Here is a 14,990-nt window from a genome sequence, read left to right on the forward strand (position 1 = left end):
CTCTTAACCTAGCATGCTATCAGCGCTAGGAATTTCTGATCTTCACTTTATTTCAATTTATTTCAATTTACAGTATGAAATAAAACTAAAAAATAGGATCAAAACAAATAACTTGAAAAGAATTCAAACAAAAGTAGAAAATAATATTCAACCTGAACCGTTAGGTAACTCCAACAAAACAGATGGACGGTTGTATAACGCATATCAGCTTACAAGCTGGTAGCGGTGAACACACACAAAAAAACAGTATTAGAAACTACAAAACATGATCGCATTGCTGCTGTTCCGGCTTCAGTCAATAACTTGGACGAAATATTTTTTTTCCTTGCATTTTCCGTCTCTGATGTTTAATATGTTGTTATTGGAGACGACTCACGTATAGCTATATATTGAAATACCCGATAAAACAAGGGGAAGATGTGCGCGATAAAAACACGAGATACGGAAACGCAATCGTCACTAGTTGATACGTACCTGACAATCTTCGACATACAGATCTGTTCCGCTACACCATGAAGTGGTTCGCTTTCTTCATCGCTATTTCTTGCATTGCTCGTTCTGTTACGGCAGGTACTTTAAAAAGAAATTTATGCTAATCCATTATATACTGATAGTTGACCATTGTCTTATATTTATTTATTGGCATTCCAGACGGTAACATTGTAGAAGGATTTCTGCGTCATCTTAAGCCTGTCAAAATTGAAGGACCATTTAATATTAATTTGAACGAAGAACAAATATCGTAATGAGAAGAAATAATTTATTTTTAATATTGCCAACTTTTGTTTTTGGGTTGATTTTTGTAGGATTCAAGGGTCAGTAGACACGGTGGTTATCAATGGATTATCGGAATTTATCGTAAACCGTTGGTTTGTTGACGCTGCCAAGTCGAAAATCGAATTCGATTTGAGTCTTGCAAAGTTAGTTTCTACCGGTCACTACACCATCGATGGGGTTTTAATAAATTTTTTTCCTCTTCAAGGATCCGGAAATTTCAAGTAAGTTAGCATATAAATATGAACAATCTTTTGAAAAATTTGCTAGAATTATTTTTTAAATAGCATAAATGTCAAAGATGTTCGCTTAACTGGGCACATTCAAATCGAAGGAAATGCCAGAAACGGGATTTCGGTCCAAGAAATTACGTTTGACACTCGTTTTGGTGAATTAACGGTACACATGATCATTTAATTTAGATAAAAACGTGTGATTTTCAACATTAGCCCATATTTTGAAAATGTCACTTAGAGCCAGTTGGATAACATCGGCGAGCAATCGGATGAGGCCACAATGAATGAAATCCTTGGGGTCGTTCTGGTTGATTTATTCTATCAACATGAGAAGCTCATTAACAGAGTTCTCTGTGAATCCATTAAAAGTGACATTAATCAATACTTGTTTGCCAATAGCGTTGCCCATTCGCTTATTCTTGGGGCAGTTTTTCCCATCGAGCAGTAGGTTTCTCGTTCAATATTCAACCAATATCAAGTTACATTTACAAGTTATCTTTACATTGCAGAGATATCCCAAAACCGGAACCTCGCGTAATTAGAGATATTAGCGGTGTAGTGGATAAGTTGTTTTCAAACATCCGGGTAAACGCCACCGAGGGCGGATGGGACCCTATTCGTTTACCTTCCGACTCGGCTGCGTTTAGCATCACAGTTTAGTAATCTTGTTATAAGGCGATTTAGTGCAAAAATGTTGACTATGTTTCTTATAGTTGTTCGGTGCCACGGCGAATGGTCAAGTTGCTGTCAGCAACGCTCGGCTCGGTGGATTCTCAACGATCCATCGTACGGGTCCATGCACATTTGAATTGCAGGCGCTGCAAAATCGAGCGAACGCAGTGGTCTTTGTCGGAGGTAATGACATTGAACTGGGCGTCGACATCAAATGGGGCTTCAGCATTTTCAACACAAACCTTCAAATTGAAATGATTGTCAGGCATGTCGATCTGATGATCAACGTCGCTGTCGACACTGAAACTTTTGAAGTAACTCTGCAAGAACTTCTTCTAAACGAAATCGGGTATTACAAACACAACCGAATTCAGTTTTGAGTAACCTTTTTAAAATTTTTAAACTACTTTAACGTCGGATAGGACTGTTAAGATTACCATTGGAGGAATCCCGGGCGGTGGCAGTGATGTCATTTCACAACGGCTGTCTCTGATCTCTAACTTGGTCAAGGATTCACTAATCTACGCTTTCCAGGAAGCGCTTAAACCCGGTGTGGAACAGCTAGTCACAGGACCAGCCCTTAGCAGCTTCTTGGCAGAGAACTTAAAGTTTTAAAAAACTGGCATGGTTTATACACGTCTTCAAGAAGTTTTTTAGAATTAAACGAACTTCATATTCACGTTGGATTGCGCATGCGCTGCTGAATAATTTCCTCTTATAAAAATATATCGTTAGCGAAGCCATTGGAAATCTTTCCAATGAATCAACCGAAGCCTTAATATCGTGAATCGTAATAAATAGCCTATAGCTCTATAGCTTCTCTACAAGAAATCTTTCATTTCCCTGCCGCTGGTTTCTTGACGTATAAAATAGAACCAACAAGCTGACTGATTGAAAACGCGTTGCATACGTACGCATATCGCACGTGTTGTAACTGGCTCTTGAGCCTTGTTCGTGAAAAATATAGCCGGCTACGTTGTTCCTTAACGGTCATACGGGGCTTATAAATTGGCACGTAACTGTAACATTGAACATCATCGCAATCGCAACAAACCTTTTATGAATTGTTGATGTCTTTAAGTAGATATTTCGCTGTGCCATCCGAAAGCAATGCAAAGAGACAACGGGTGAATGGTAGTGTTAGGAAAGGGTGGAGCACGAACAAATAAACAAGTTCGAGATGTCCAACGTACGCTATCGGTTGAACGCTAACAAAGGGACAAGTATATCTTGGATGTGGACGCAGATGCTCCCTCTAGTTGTGTACAAAACGGCGACCTGAGCGGCAGGGCTTTGATTAAAGAGGGAGAAAAAAAAAAGAAGGCGTCTAAAAGGTTCTTGTCCTGTCGATCCAATGCTATCGCTAGTCAACTTTGAGTTGACAAGGGCCGTCCCATTAGTCTGATTTGTTTAATCTCGAAACGAAGTTTGAGTACGAATCAGTCGGCAGACTACCTCCGTTGGAAATTGTGGTTTCCTTCAAGTATTAGTACAATCTTTGGTAGAGAAGCATCATGTTTCTCCCCATCGGTCTTCTTCTATTTGTGGCCATCGTGTCGGGGAACCAATCGATGGCCACCGAATCCAGAGCGGTCGATTTGAGCCTGGACTCACGCATCTTTGAGAGTAACAGGTAATTCTAATCTAAGTTAATGGTCTACGCTAGAACAAAGCGGTAATTAACGTACAGAATACTGTGTAACTGAGAGAATAAAAAGTTATAGCACTTTGTTGTAAAATGTAAATGTAGAAAACCTTAGACACCAATCGATTCGTGAAATAAGCTTTCTAAGACGAGGATCAAACAAAACAAACGTTAAGAAAGTGTAGCAAAAGAGATAATAAACCCTACTTATGTCACTGCTATAAGAACTTGGATCCAAAACATAATTTCAGCATGACAAAAATATTTATAGCCAATATAGCTAATTGCAAATTGAATTTCTTTTCAAACCGTTCGATTAGCTGGTCTAAGGAATGTTGCTGAAACCAATTTCGTAATTGAAAATTCTTTTTTCCAAGCACTGTGCGTGAAAGTTCTTCTTCTTGATCACAATTGATTACCAGATCAATTGATCAGGATGAAAAACCATTTCACAAAATCACGTTTCCCTTAAGGAAACGAAATAGAATCTTTGTTCCTCTAGCAAACGAAGAGCTTTGACCAATCTTCGTGTAAAACAACATATTGTGTCTTAAACTATCCTGACATTCCTTAATGACCATCTTATAGTTTCGTTCACCCATCGGTCGTGGGGTACGTGACGCCTCACGGCAATCGATAAGGATGCCGTTCGTATAGATAGAGATTGTTCCTTCTTTCTTAATAAATAGAACATCTAATAGCCGTCACATGAAAATGCATCACAATCACACAAGTGTTGCAATCATTTTTTTTCTTAATTCTCCGTAGTTTAATTGTTTTTTTTTTCACTAACTACCTTATTGATTGTATGATGTAGCTTACCAATCGACGAGCTTGAAATGCCTAGTATTGGTAACGGTCATTTGGCTACCGGTGTTTACACCGACACGGTTTACATGAACGGACTATACAACGGCGAGCTGGGTGAATCACACAGAGCTAGAATTCCGTCTCAGATCAACATCCGCATGAACGTCGGAGCCAACCAAACTGTAACAGACCAACGTTTTATATTAGATACGGAAAAAGGTAATAGGTTTTTCCATATTCTTTTATTGACATTTGTTTAAATATTTACCGATGGCCGATTGCTTTTTCGTTCAGGGATGTTTATCGAACGGACTGTTGTCGATGGCGCTATCGTGGAACAAAGGACATTTGCTCATCGTCTGATAACTTCCCTGCTCGTCACTCAAATCACAGTGGATTTCAGCCAATCAGGTAATGTGATCATGTGACCTGAACACGCGGCAAAACTGTCCGTTTATTTGCATTCCAGGCAGCAATTCGTTGACGTTATCCTTGTCCGATAATCCTGGCCCCGTTAGTGATGATATTACCTTCAGTCCTTCGCAAAATTACACTCAAGGTCTAGCGGGCAAAGAACAAACTGGGCAAACAAAGGTCGTTGAAGATTCACAGTATCAGAATGGCCTGTCAAACGTTACTATTATTTATTCAGAAGTTAGTATTTTTATACGCTATGAATTATTATATCAAATAGTAAAAAAAAAAAATTAACGCTGGCATCGCTTTTACTTTTACGCAAGGTACCGGAGAAAGTAACATTAACCCGGGATACACCCACAATAACTATTATCATGTCGATTGCATCAACATATGCGGAAGCCTCTAGTACTTATTCTTATGGTAAATAGATTTGACTACCAACTACCATTCATGGAAACTAACCATTGTGTTGCATAGCATACAATTTAACCCAGTCAAATGATGGCCATCTTGAACTAGTTAGAACCCACATAGACCAATGGAAGAAAATTTGGGATTCTGGAAATATCTTAATGGAAGGCCCCAATTTGGAATTGGTTGGACATGATTAACAGTTTTCTTTTTCGTCCTACGACATAACATGAATAAAATTAATCATTTTCCTAGGCCAAGGTTGTCTGTGGCAGTATGTATTATTTGCTGAGTTCCCTCCCGCACGAGCCGGTTGACGCTAACCGGCGACGTTTCAGTGGATTGAGTCCCGGCTCGCTAGCCAATGGCGCTTTTCTGAAAGATTATCAAGGCCATTCCTTTTGGGATACGGAAACGTGGATGTTCCCGCCAGTTTTAATGCTATGGTCTTACGTAGCTAAAGATTTGTTGCTCTATCGTATGAGCAATATCCGGGCGGCGCGTGACAGAGCTGTCGGAACAGGTTATCAGGGAGCTCGCTTTCCCTGGGAATCCGGATTTACCGGGGTTGAAGTTACCCCAGATTGCTGCCCAGAGACCCGTGACAACCAACAACATATTACAGGTCAGTACATTCTTAAATAGAAATAGTAAGTAATGGTGCTTTAGTTTTTGCTTACTTTATCAAAGGCGACATCTCCTTCGCAACGAGGCAATATTGGGCTGCTACCGGAGACACCAAATGGCTATACGGAGAGGACTATAGTTTTCCGTTGGAGGTAAATTCGGCCAGACACATTGACATAATTCAATGTGATTTTCATGGCTTTTTTTGCTTGTAGATTAACGGCTGCAACTTCATTAGAGAAATGGCGCAGTTCTGGGCTAGTCGAGCGGGGTACAATTCAACCACAGATCAATACGAAATCAAGGGTATGTTCCAATCTTCACAGAGAGATGAGATAAATAATGAAAATTCCAATTTTCATAGGTGTTATGCCTCCGGATGAAGATCATCCCTATGTTGACAATTCGGTATTACTTTAAACTGCAATATTTAACTGAATTAAAAAATTTAAATTATACCATCTTGAGCACAGGTCTACACGAACGTGATAGCGTCGTATTCTATCTTTTTCGCCAAGTAAAAGCAGTTTAGTTTCCTTTATCCTTCTTTCAGTTAAAGTTTTTTTTTTTTTGCAACAGGCATGCGGAATGTCAGTGCGGAACGTCGATGACGGGGGACGTCCCAGAAGCTTGGCTGGACATTGCACGGAAAATGAAAATCCCATTTGATGCTGAACGCAATTATCACCCCGAATTTGATGGTTATCAACCGGGTGAGACTATAAAACAGGCCGACGTTGTCCTTTTAGGTTTTCCGCTTATGTACGTAACTGATCCTGTCGTGAGGCAAAACGATTTGGATATTTACGAAAATGTCACAAGAGTCGATGGGCCGGCGATGACATGGTCCATGCATGCTATCGGCCATTTGGAAGCCGGTGACGAAGCAAGAAGTGCAGCTATGCTCAATCGTAGTTTTCAACCTTATCTTATCGAACCATTTAAAGTACATAAAACATTTGTTTTGAAATCAATTGTGTAAATTAATTTTAAATCTTACTTAATGTCCAAGGTATGGAATGAAGCCCAGAATCATAAAGGTGCTTTCAACTTCATAACTGGAATGGGCGGATTTCTTCAGTCAATCCTATTTGGTTATGCCGGGTTGCGTTTAACCGTTGAAAAATTAACTGCAAATCCAATTTTGCCGCCAGGCATTACCAACTTTACCCTTCAAGGTGAATTTTAAAACAATATTTTTCAAATAATACTTGCCCACTCACTTCTAGGAATCTTCTTTAGGGATGGATTATTTGGGCTGTTCATTTAACATTAACATCCAAGCAAGCACTGTGGACATCAACTGGATTAGCGGAAGCAGCTGTGATTCTTTGGACATTGTTCCTGATCAAGTCAAAGAAACGGAACTCAAAACTTATTCAACTGGGCGGATAACATTTCCTCGAGGGCCATTCACGATCAAACGAAAAATTCCATCAAATTGTCCGCTCCCCGATGGGAACACTAACTTGAACTCCGCCGCGCCGTCTTCAAATTTGAACTGGAATTTTCTGTTGACTACTGTTGTAGCATCGAAGGCCTTGTTGACAAACCTTGTGTCATGGGAATAATATAAAGAGATCGAAAATAAACGTGGAGAAATTTGTTTTAAATGAACAAATGGCATCTTGTGTTTGACAAACTATCTACAACAATATTCAAGCAAAAACTTCAGTTGACCACAGGGCTACTATTTGTTTCGCCACGGGCAACACTTTCAGTCGAATTTCTCTGGAGGTTTCGCGAATACTCCGTTGCCCGTAAACATAAACTGTTCTTCCAACATATACACCACAATTTGAAGGATAGTAGGTTCTTTAATTGTAGTTTCGATTGGTTGCATTTCCGGCCTGGTCGGTAACTCATCCAGCTTTTTGGCTACAAGTTCTACCGGGTAAAGCACCAAGTGCAGTCCGTTGAAGATTTGTTCTTTTGTAAAACCTCTGGCAGTGACAAGTTCCATCACTTTCTTCATATTTTCTGATCCCAATTGCCTTGATTGTGGATGCGATCGTAACATTTCCCTAACGCTTTTGGAAGACTGTCCTGTGCGGTTGGCAAGATAGCGAAGTGCCTCATCTGACAATCGTAGTTGAGCTCTTTGTTGAATAAGAGCTGAAAAGCTGAAAATAAAATATTAGCATCATAAAAGATTTTACAGTTATTGCTTTTGCTGTTTTTCTTACTCTTTTGCTGAACAAGTGCAGGCGGTGAATGTAATTTGCCTTTTATCAATGGCCCGAAATGTCTTTACACGTAAGACAACGGTATCAACATCATCAAACAACTTGGTGAATCTGGGATGGTGCACAAACACACCCAATTCCGGATAAAGTTCCATTTGTCTTATTTTACCTTGTAAAACCAACGGATCTTGAACAAGCAAATTTCTAAGGTTATTTCGTATGCAAGCTGCGGGTACACCGAATCTTCGCAAGTTATCCACGTTAGAGTGTAAAGAAGAAAAATCAATTTGATACGCCACTTCAGGGAATTCGAGAAGAAATTGACTAGCGCTTTGACCCAGAAAATCTTCCTTATACGTAAACACGAAAAGCTCTAGACTATCTGGATCGCATTGTAACAAGGAAGGATTTTTCCACAACTGAAAATAAACGAAAAAAAAAATTTGAGTCAAAAGGTGCGCGATCGACTGTAAATTAGTTTATCAAAACTTTACGTTTTCTTGGTCAAAGCCAATCTTTGGTAAAACGCTGACAGTACGCATTAAGCGTCGTATGCTTAACGGTAGAGTTCTGATGCCTTCTTCCACCCATTTCAAAACTTTTGGGAAAGGTATTTTCCATTTTCGGGCTACGTAACTGGAAAATACCACATTTCTTACATGTGATATCGAACTACATGGGGTGGTGTGTTGTTCTAAAAGCTTTTCATTTTTCAAGCGCCACGAGGGTTCAGAAACAAGATCCAACCACCGCCCTTGTATATCAACAGCGTGATCAACATTTGCGTAACTTTTGAACACGCCTATTGGTACGGCCATGAAGTTCTGACAACTGTTGACCAAAATTCAAGTAATTGGATGTTAAAAAATTTGATGTGTTTAAAACATTTACCTTGCAATTACATCTGCTGTGGCTCTTGTGGCACCACATTCTTGAAGGAACTGACAATTTCGTAGTACCACCGGAGGTGAAGACAGAAATAAATTTTTGCTTTCTTCACTTTGCCCAACTATTGGTTTCAAAGATCCAAGGCTTTCACTTATTTTTGTATAGTGAGCTAAAGGTTTTTGGGCTAAAGCCCTGTCTTTTTTAAGCAAATTTTTAGCTTTTGACATTTTGAAACCTACAAAACATAAAACAAGATAATCATTACTGTAACAGTTTCACTACACATTGCATCATTTAAATTTGTATTCACAGACTAGTTATCATTACCAATCTATATACATGTATGATCATATGATTTAATGAATATGTATGATGATGCAAAGGCTAGCTTACCAAGGACATGATGAATAGTTTCAGCTTTCTGTTTCAGAGCAAAATGTGAATAAGGATCATCCTTGACGGTCTGTGAGACTCTAGCGATCCCTCTAGAGTAGTGCCTCAACACATTCAAAATCGGTCGTTCGAATAATAAGGGAACATTCATTCTCATTTAAAAATCAATTACAGAAGAAATGGATTATTTTATCACGATATTCTTAAGATTTTCTTCTTTTCGTAACGAAGTATCAAACTGAATCAAAAGCAGACGACACTGAATTATTTTTTTTCCTAAACAAAACGCCATCTAGGGGTTTGATAAATAGTTATTTCTGAATGAAAAACCCATAGGGACTAAAGGCTAAATAACTCGTTGATCTTGAAAAGAGGTTCTGAGCCAAGTAGGACACTGGGTTCGACTCGATATGTGGCATTGAAACTGGCACATATATGTACCTTAAGCAATGCTAAAAAAGAAAAGCCTTTCAATATTTAAAATTACTGCCAAGAAATGATCGATTATTATGCATATTATAAAACGTTTTTATACGTTACTGTTACAGTATAATTATATTCATATAATTAAGCAACTCGCATTTCGATAGTCTCTTGGTGAGAGGTAATTCGATAGGGTTAGGTCTGATGTAGCATAAAAAAAAGTAGAACGGAACCGGCATGCCGGTGTTCGAAAAAAGAAAAGTAGTTCAACAGCATCTTTGTTAGTATCGAATATATATATATATGATATCTGTATTATCGTATTTATCCGCCAAAACATAGCTAACAACCCATAAAACGATGTTAGTGAATTCCTAGTGACACAACCATGAGTATATTTCTAAATAGCGGCAACAAGATGGGTAAGGCCCGACCGCAAACAGCTGGAAGAAAGTGCCGGTATTCCAGCCTTAATTGTTAAGCGTGACGAACGTCTACGTAATAAGCCACGTTCTACTTCATCTCTAAGTTCCACACTAATCAAGGCTACATTACCCTGACGCATATTGTTCTATCACCAAGCGTCAGATGGTCTCATGTAAGTTTCTACATGACGAAAATACGAATTTTTCTTTTTCGGATCGTCACTCACGGTTTTGAAAGCCGACAAGCATTTAAAAAGCACGAGTGGTTATTCAGGTAAGTTGTGATGAAGATGGGTGGGTCTCGGGCGGTCACCAGTTCTTTGAATATCTTGACCGCCAACATCAGGCGATCTTTTTCAACTTCGCCCATGGACACGGACAATTGGTGACTAAACGAGTCGACTAGGTCGAAGACGAGCTGGCGGGAAACACGGGTGCCTTCAACGTCTTCCAGAGGGACCTGAACAACAATCTCTTGTTCCATAAAAACAAATTTGATTCGTCATGCCATCTGCCCTATTTTTATTACCCGGTGGAAAATCCACTGCCAAACTTGCGAGCGCGATATTTCAGCAGTTGCAGAGTCTTCAACTGCACCCCGGAATGTAAATGTTCCCGATTCTGAATTTTAATAAAAACCGGTTGCTTACATTAATTCGTTTAGCTGCAAAGTAGAGCATCAGAAAGAACTTACGCCTCAGCCAGGCTTCAATGAAAAGCGTTGCAACAGCTATATTGTGTTCAAGGGCAGAAAGGCTAACCTGGCCAACAGGGACTTTGAGCAAATCAGCGGCGCTTTTCTTGAACGCTGGCAGCTTGATTTTCACTTGATTATCTCCTGGGCAGTGATCACTCCAAAGCTGCAAAAAAAACAATAAAACCAACCAACAAGCAATACGATAAAAAATGTATAAACAACACTTTAAAGTAATTGATAATATTCTGTGAAAAGACATTATAGGATCATGCAACGTACCTTATTAATATGGGGGACAAGTCCAAGGTCGTGAACCATAAAACCGTCTAATCCCAGACGAATTTCTTTGAGTTTACTTTCACAAACGCGTTTGATGACGTTTTCTTGGTTACTAGTATGATAAATAACATGAAATATAAGATTCAATGTCAAACAAATCGAAAAAAAAAATATTTTTTCCTATCAGAAACCTACTTTGAAACATCGCCGTCTAAAACCAAAGCCGCCATGCCTCCGGTAGCCAAGGCTCCACGTTTATGGCACACCTTGATTAATAGTTTGATGTACGAAATCAAAAATAGCTGATCGATGTTAACATAACGGACTCGATCGGAAATCACAAACTCGGGGCGTCGACCTGTTAACGAAAAACAATAAACTAGTTCATATTTAGGTTCAGAAAAAACGACGTTTTTCTACCAAAAAGAGAAATTATGGACGCTGAGTAATCCCAAATGCCGCAATTCAAGCCGATACAATGATGACGTAATTCGTAAAGTATAGACTCCATTTCAAATGTCGCCAAAATGTTCTCTATCAAGACGCAGCTTTTTACGGTGCCTGCGGCGAAAATTGCATCAGATATTGAATTGTTTAATATTTCAACGTTCAGAGTACACAGCATACCGAATTTCAATCCCAATTGATTTTCAGCCCACGTAAAGATTTGGTCCCATAGACGGGCTTCAAGAGCGCTTTCCACTTTGGACAAGTAGAAAAAGGGGCCAGATTCGACTTCGGCCATGATTCGTCCGTTGTGGAACATGAGAACTCCAAAGTCCAGTAGAGGCCCGGGTATTTCACGACCATTGATCTTCCAGGATGAAGTGCATAAGTGAATACGATGAGTTTGCAAGCTACGAGGCCAAATTTGCTTTGTTTACCATCACATTGTGCTCCATCATGTTCCACGCTCGCGGCCGCAACATCATCACTGGTACTTTGTCCAAGGCGTGTGTTCCGGGTAATTGATTTCGAACAGCCAGGAAGACGTTGTAAAGGCCTTGAAGCTGATTTCGCCAGGACGGGCAATGGCCATCATCAAAGTCCACCTGAAAATTATTGGTTATAAAATTATGCACAAAGCCTTGCATTTTATATGACTTTTGCTTTACAACTATTGACGCTTGCGATATTAAAGCGCTTCAATATTCTCAAAAAAAAAAAAAAAAAAAAAAAAAAAAAAAAAGTCGTGACATTTTTACTGCACTAATATTACTTGGATGCCCTGAACGTTTGCATTCATGGCGGCCACCAAAAGATCCGTTCTGGCAGGGCTGATGTCACCGAGGTCCAACTTTCTGTTGACCAAGCGGCGCGGGATGGGATCAATCTTCCATCCCTTGGATTTGTTTGGTCTTCTGGAAACGAATTCCGGCATTTTACCGCTTTCCACGGCGCAGCGTCGCAAGACGCGCTGACGCAGCACCTGTTAGGAGAAAGTCAGTATACGAATTCGTACTACCACTAGCCTTCTGTAAACATTTCACAACCAGTTGAAGATTCTTACCTCATCAGCCTTTTGATCAAATGTCTCCACCAGTTTCACCAAAAATTCTAAGCAATCTTCAGTGAAGAGAAGTGTGATTGCACTTTCTAATCCGCTGGGGGCTGGTGATATTTCAAAGGGCTTTTTACTTCCCTATTACACACACACATACACAACAATTCATAAAGAAAATGTGCTGTCTCATGAATTGCTGTGTAACCTCACCAAAAAATCAAATGGGATATTTCCTGGTTTCTTGGGTAGATGAGACAGGATAACCTTCAGCCGATCAGCTGAGCTAGCTGCATTGGTTCCCATCTTCGACAATAAAAGGATTGTTCTGAAGGGAAATACCAATAGTAAAAATAATCAGCATCAATCATGATAAATTATTTCCTTCAGCATCGCGGGTCTTCCCTTCGTTACGAAACCGGAAAGGCAGAAATTTTCAAGGTCAGCAATAAAAAAACAAGGGCCCTCTTGAGTCTTTAACATATCGTTAGAAAATTTTATCTGACGGCGCATTCATCACGTACGCAGCAACGATGGCAGGCTTAAAGACTGTGATCGAACGATGCGGAACGATAACCACCAAAGCTATTGTCAAATCCGTAAAACAAAGGAAGACGAACCCACTCTTTCTTTGTGTTTGTACCTGTTTTATTTTGTATGTGAAGAATCTTCAAATATTACGCGATTCAACAAGTGTCCATTTCACTCAAATCGTCTGCTAGAAAACAACACCATCTCGTGTCAGAATATCTCTTTTTCAGAATTTCTTTTTTCTTGGACATTTTCCTTGGTCAGCTGTCGTCCAGTGCTACGTTTCTAACTTTCTAGTGGAACTAACTGGCACGGTTTCAATTCCATATAAATATAAACACCACAAAAAAAGAACGAAAGGAAATTTTTTTGGCCAAATGGGCAACCAGCACAGTGCTGACGAAGATGGGACAAAGTCCACAAGTACCACCAGTTCCGTTACAGTTTTCAAAAACAAAATATCAACACAACTTATCATGAGGTTACACTACGTCCCACCACGTAGTACGAAACCGTATGACGTCACAAGAAACTAGGTCGATTTCTTTTGACCGCATGTTGACGTAGAAACAAATCGGTATAGGATGAGGTGTATTACATCACGATTCGACATTCAATTCTTCGCCAAGAATTTTCGTTTCTAGGAGAAAACCGACAACTTTCTGAATATGATACGTCGTTTGATGACGCCCATCAAGGTTGTATATTCATGAAATCTCCTCTAGACGACAAAATTGCCTTTTCGCTCAACGCTAGTGGCATTTTCTTTCCTAGATGGTTAATCAAATGTGACATTAAAAGGAACAGGGATTAAAAACAAAAAGAAAAAGCCAAATTTGAAAGGGGGTCGTCGTCGGGATTGAAAGTTATAACAAACCAGTTATTAAACAATCAGAAAACGATATTTTCTTTCTTTATCGTAAAGTCGCATTGTTTGTGTATTTTGTGCCATAGAAAAAAAAAAAAAGCAAGTCGACCAGATCTCCAAACTGGAATGCTACGACGCACCACACAGGTTACGTCTCCACGACGCACTATGTCGGATGCTCGTCCCGAAAAAAAAAATATATCGATAAGCTATCGTAAAGGTATATAAATAGATAACGAACGCTCACCGATGGCTCATTTATGAAAACAAGGTCAAGTCGCACGAGTTCAACGTACGATATTTGTGATGACAAATATCGAGAAAAACAAAAACAAAATATTGAATGACAAAGTATCTAAATGTTGTTTTTCACTAACCAATTGGCTTTAGAAGAATTGGGTGTTTGCTGACGAGCCCACAAAACATTTGGCTAAAATTTTGCGTCACAGCATGTCGAAATGGGCGCGGCAGTGAAAACGTCATTGCGTGAATGTCTGGTCTGAAAGAAAAGAGAATTTTTTTGGCGGTTTAATGAGCGACACACGCGTTCATTTTACGAAATCTGTTTTTTTTTTCAAGGCTCCACGATGGGTCTTTTGTTACCTTGACGGTTCTCTCTTCGAAAAAAAAGAAGAAACTCATCGTTTTGTGTCGGCTGTTGCACACAAAGCGATTTAAAGGAGGGACCGGATATCTTATTGATACTAGAAAAACGTTGCCCATATGAAAGAAATACAAAACCAGACATGAAAAAAAAAGAAAAAAAAAATCCCGTCTTTTTTCGGGTCCCGAAGGAAAGCGTGATTATAAATGTCAAGGTCATAAAGGGTTCTTTTTTTTTTAAAATTTTTTTTAGAATTCAACAGCAATTGTTGGAGGGGAAAGTTTTTTTTTTTTTTTTTTTCATTCGACAGCAGATGCGGGCATGAGTACTAAATGTCCTGCCGGCAGGTTCCTCCTGCCAATTGTGATTTGGCCGTTTGCCCAGTGGGACGGGAGAATGTGTGTGTAAAACTATACAAGATTTCACTTTCGTCATCCAATGATCTCTCGTAGAATAGAGAGTGGGAGACACAACTACGTGTACTTTTTCAAATGCTCCGGTCAGGAAGATCCGGTAGGGTAAAAAAATGAGCACTTTTATTTTTCCCGCTTTTGCCATTATTGTCGGATAATGGGCACGGACGAGAGAGTCGTACACGCC

At 39.5% G+C, this 14,990-nt stretch overlaps 3 protein-coding genes and 1 long non-coding RNA gene across 4 annotated transcripts; 1 reads left to right on the top strand and 3 right to left on the bottom strand.

Annotated features, from left to right (window-relative positions):
• Positions 1-743: 743 nt before the first annotated feature.
• On the bottom strand, positions 744-4,545 carry LOC130703959 (uncharacterized). Its single transcript, XR_009004852.2, has 2 exons — positions 4,406-4,545; positions 744-4,317 (listed from the first exon to the last, which is right to left on the bottom strand). It is a non-coding gene; the product is annotated as an uncharacterized LOC130703959 (long non-coding RNA).
• On the top strand, positions 3,173-7,202 carry LOC130703945 (protein-glucosylgalactosylhydroxylysine glucosidase-like). The gene is made up of 14 exons (XM_057525409.1): positions 3,173-3,315; positions 4,145-4,356; positions 4,432-4,548; positions 4,607-4,791; positions 4,878-4,977; positions 5,035-5,153; positions 5,224-5,593; positions 5,659-5,747; positions 5,811-5,901; positions 5,960-6,003; positions 6,069-6,112; positions 6,175-6,541; positions 6,608-6,773; positions 6,838-7,202. Exons 1-14 carry the CDS (start codon positions 3,197-3,199, stop codon positions 7,164-7,166), a joined length of 2,352 nt encoding a protein of 783 aa, XP_057381392.1. The 5' UTR covers positions 3,173-3,196; the 3' UTR covers positions 7,167-7,202.
• LOC130703948 (transcription termination factor 5, mitochondrial-like) lies at positions 7,184-9,319 on the bottom strand. Its single transcript, XM_057525413.1, has 5 exons — positions 9,063-9,319; positions 8,673-8,904; positions 8,276-8,612; positions 7,782-8,200; positions 7,184-7,718 (listed from the first exon to the last, which is right to left on the bottom strand). The coding sequence occupies exons 1-5, from the start codon at positions 9,217-9,219 to the stop codon at positions 7,313-7,315; spliced, it is 1,551 nt and encodes a 516-aa protein (XP_057381396.1). The 5' UTR covers positions 9,220-9,319; the 3' UTR covers positions 7,184-7,312.
• A 462-nt stretch (positions 9,320-9,781) lies between these two features.
• LOC130703958 (malate synthase-like) lies at positions 9,782-13,572 on the bottom strand. The gene is made up of 12 exons (XM_057525423.2): positions 13,031-13,572; positions 12,601-12,715; positions 12,397-12,528; positions 12,106-12,315; positions 11,771-11,938; positions 11,514-11,700; positions 11,307-11,447; positions 11,082-11,244; positions 10,887-10,998; positions 10,605-10,770; positions 10,440-10,531; positions 9,782-10,370 (listed from the first exon to the last, which is right to left on the bottom strand). Exons 2-12 carry the CDS (start codon positions 12,691-12,693, stop codon positions 10,134-10,136), a joined length of 1,701 nt encoding a protein of 566 aa, XP_057381406.1. The 5' UTR covers positions 12,694-12,715; positions 13,031-13,572; the 3' UTR covers positions 9,782-10,133.
• Positions 13,573-14,990: the final 1,418 nt, after the last annotated feature.

The sequence above is a fragment of the Daphnia carinata genome, chromosome 8, assembly GCF_022539665.2.
Source record: "Daphnia carinata strain CSIRO-1 chromosome 8, CSIRO_AGI_Dcar_HiC_V3, whole genome shotgun sequence".
Lineage (NCBI taxonomy): Eukaryota > Metazoa > Arthropoda > Branchiopoda > Diplostraca > Daphniidae > Daphnia > Daphnia carinata.

Bases quoted from the DNA above. Each gene is read 5' to 3' on its own strand.
- LOC130703945 (XM_057525409.1), top strand. From the start codon at position 3,197: ATGTTTCTCCCCATCGGTCTTCTTCTATTTGTGGCCATCGTGTCGGGG. The intron at 3,316-4,144 runs GTAATTCTAATC...TGTATGATGTAG, and splicing joins CGCATCTTTGAGAGTAACAG to CTTACCAATCGACGAGCTTG. The intron at 5,902-5,959 runs GTATGTTCCAAT...CAATTTTCATAG, and splicing joins AGATCAATACGAAATCAAGG to GTGTTATGCCTCCGGATGAA.
- LOC130703948 (XM_057525413.1), bottom strand. From the start codon at position 9,219: ATGAGAATGAATGTTCCCTTATTATTCGAACGACCGATTTTGAATGTG. The intron at 8,905-9,062 runs GTAAGCTAGCCT...TATGTTTTGTAG, and splicing joins AACTATTCATCATGTCCTTG to GTTTCAAAATGTCAAAAGCT. The intron at 7,719-7,781 runs GTAAGAAAAACA...TTTTATTTTCAG, and splicing joins TGCACTTGTTCAGCAAAAGA to CTTTTCAGCTCTTATTCAAC.
- LOC130703958 (XM_057525423.2), bottom strand. From the start codon at position 12,693: ATGGGAACCAATGCAGCTAGCTCAGCTGATCGGCTGAAGGTTATCCTG. The intron at 12,529-12,600 runs GTGAGGTTACAC...TGTGTGTAATAG, and splicing joins ATATCCCATTTGATTTTTTG to GGAAGTAAAAAGCCCTTTGA. The intron at 10,371-10,439 runs GTAATAAAAATA...ATTGTTGTTCAG, and splicing joins GGCAGTGGATTTTCCACCGG to GTCCCTCTGGAAGACGTTGA.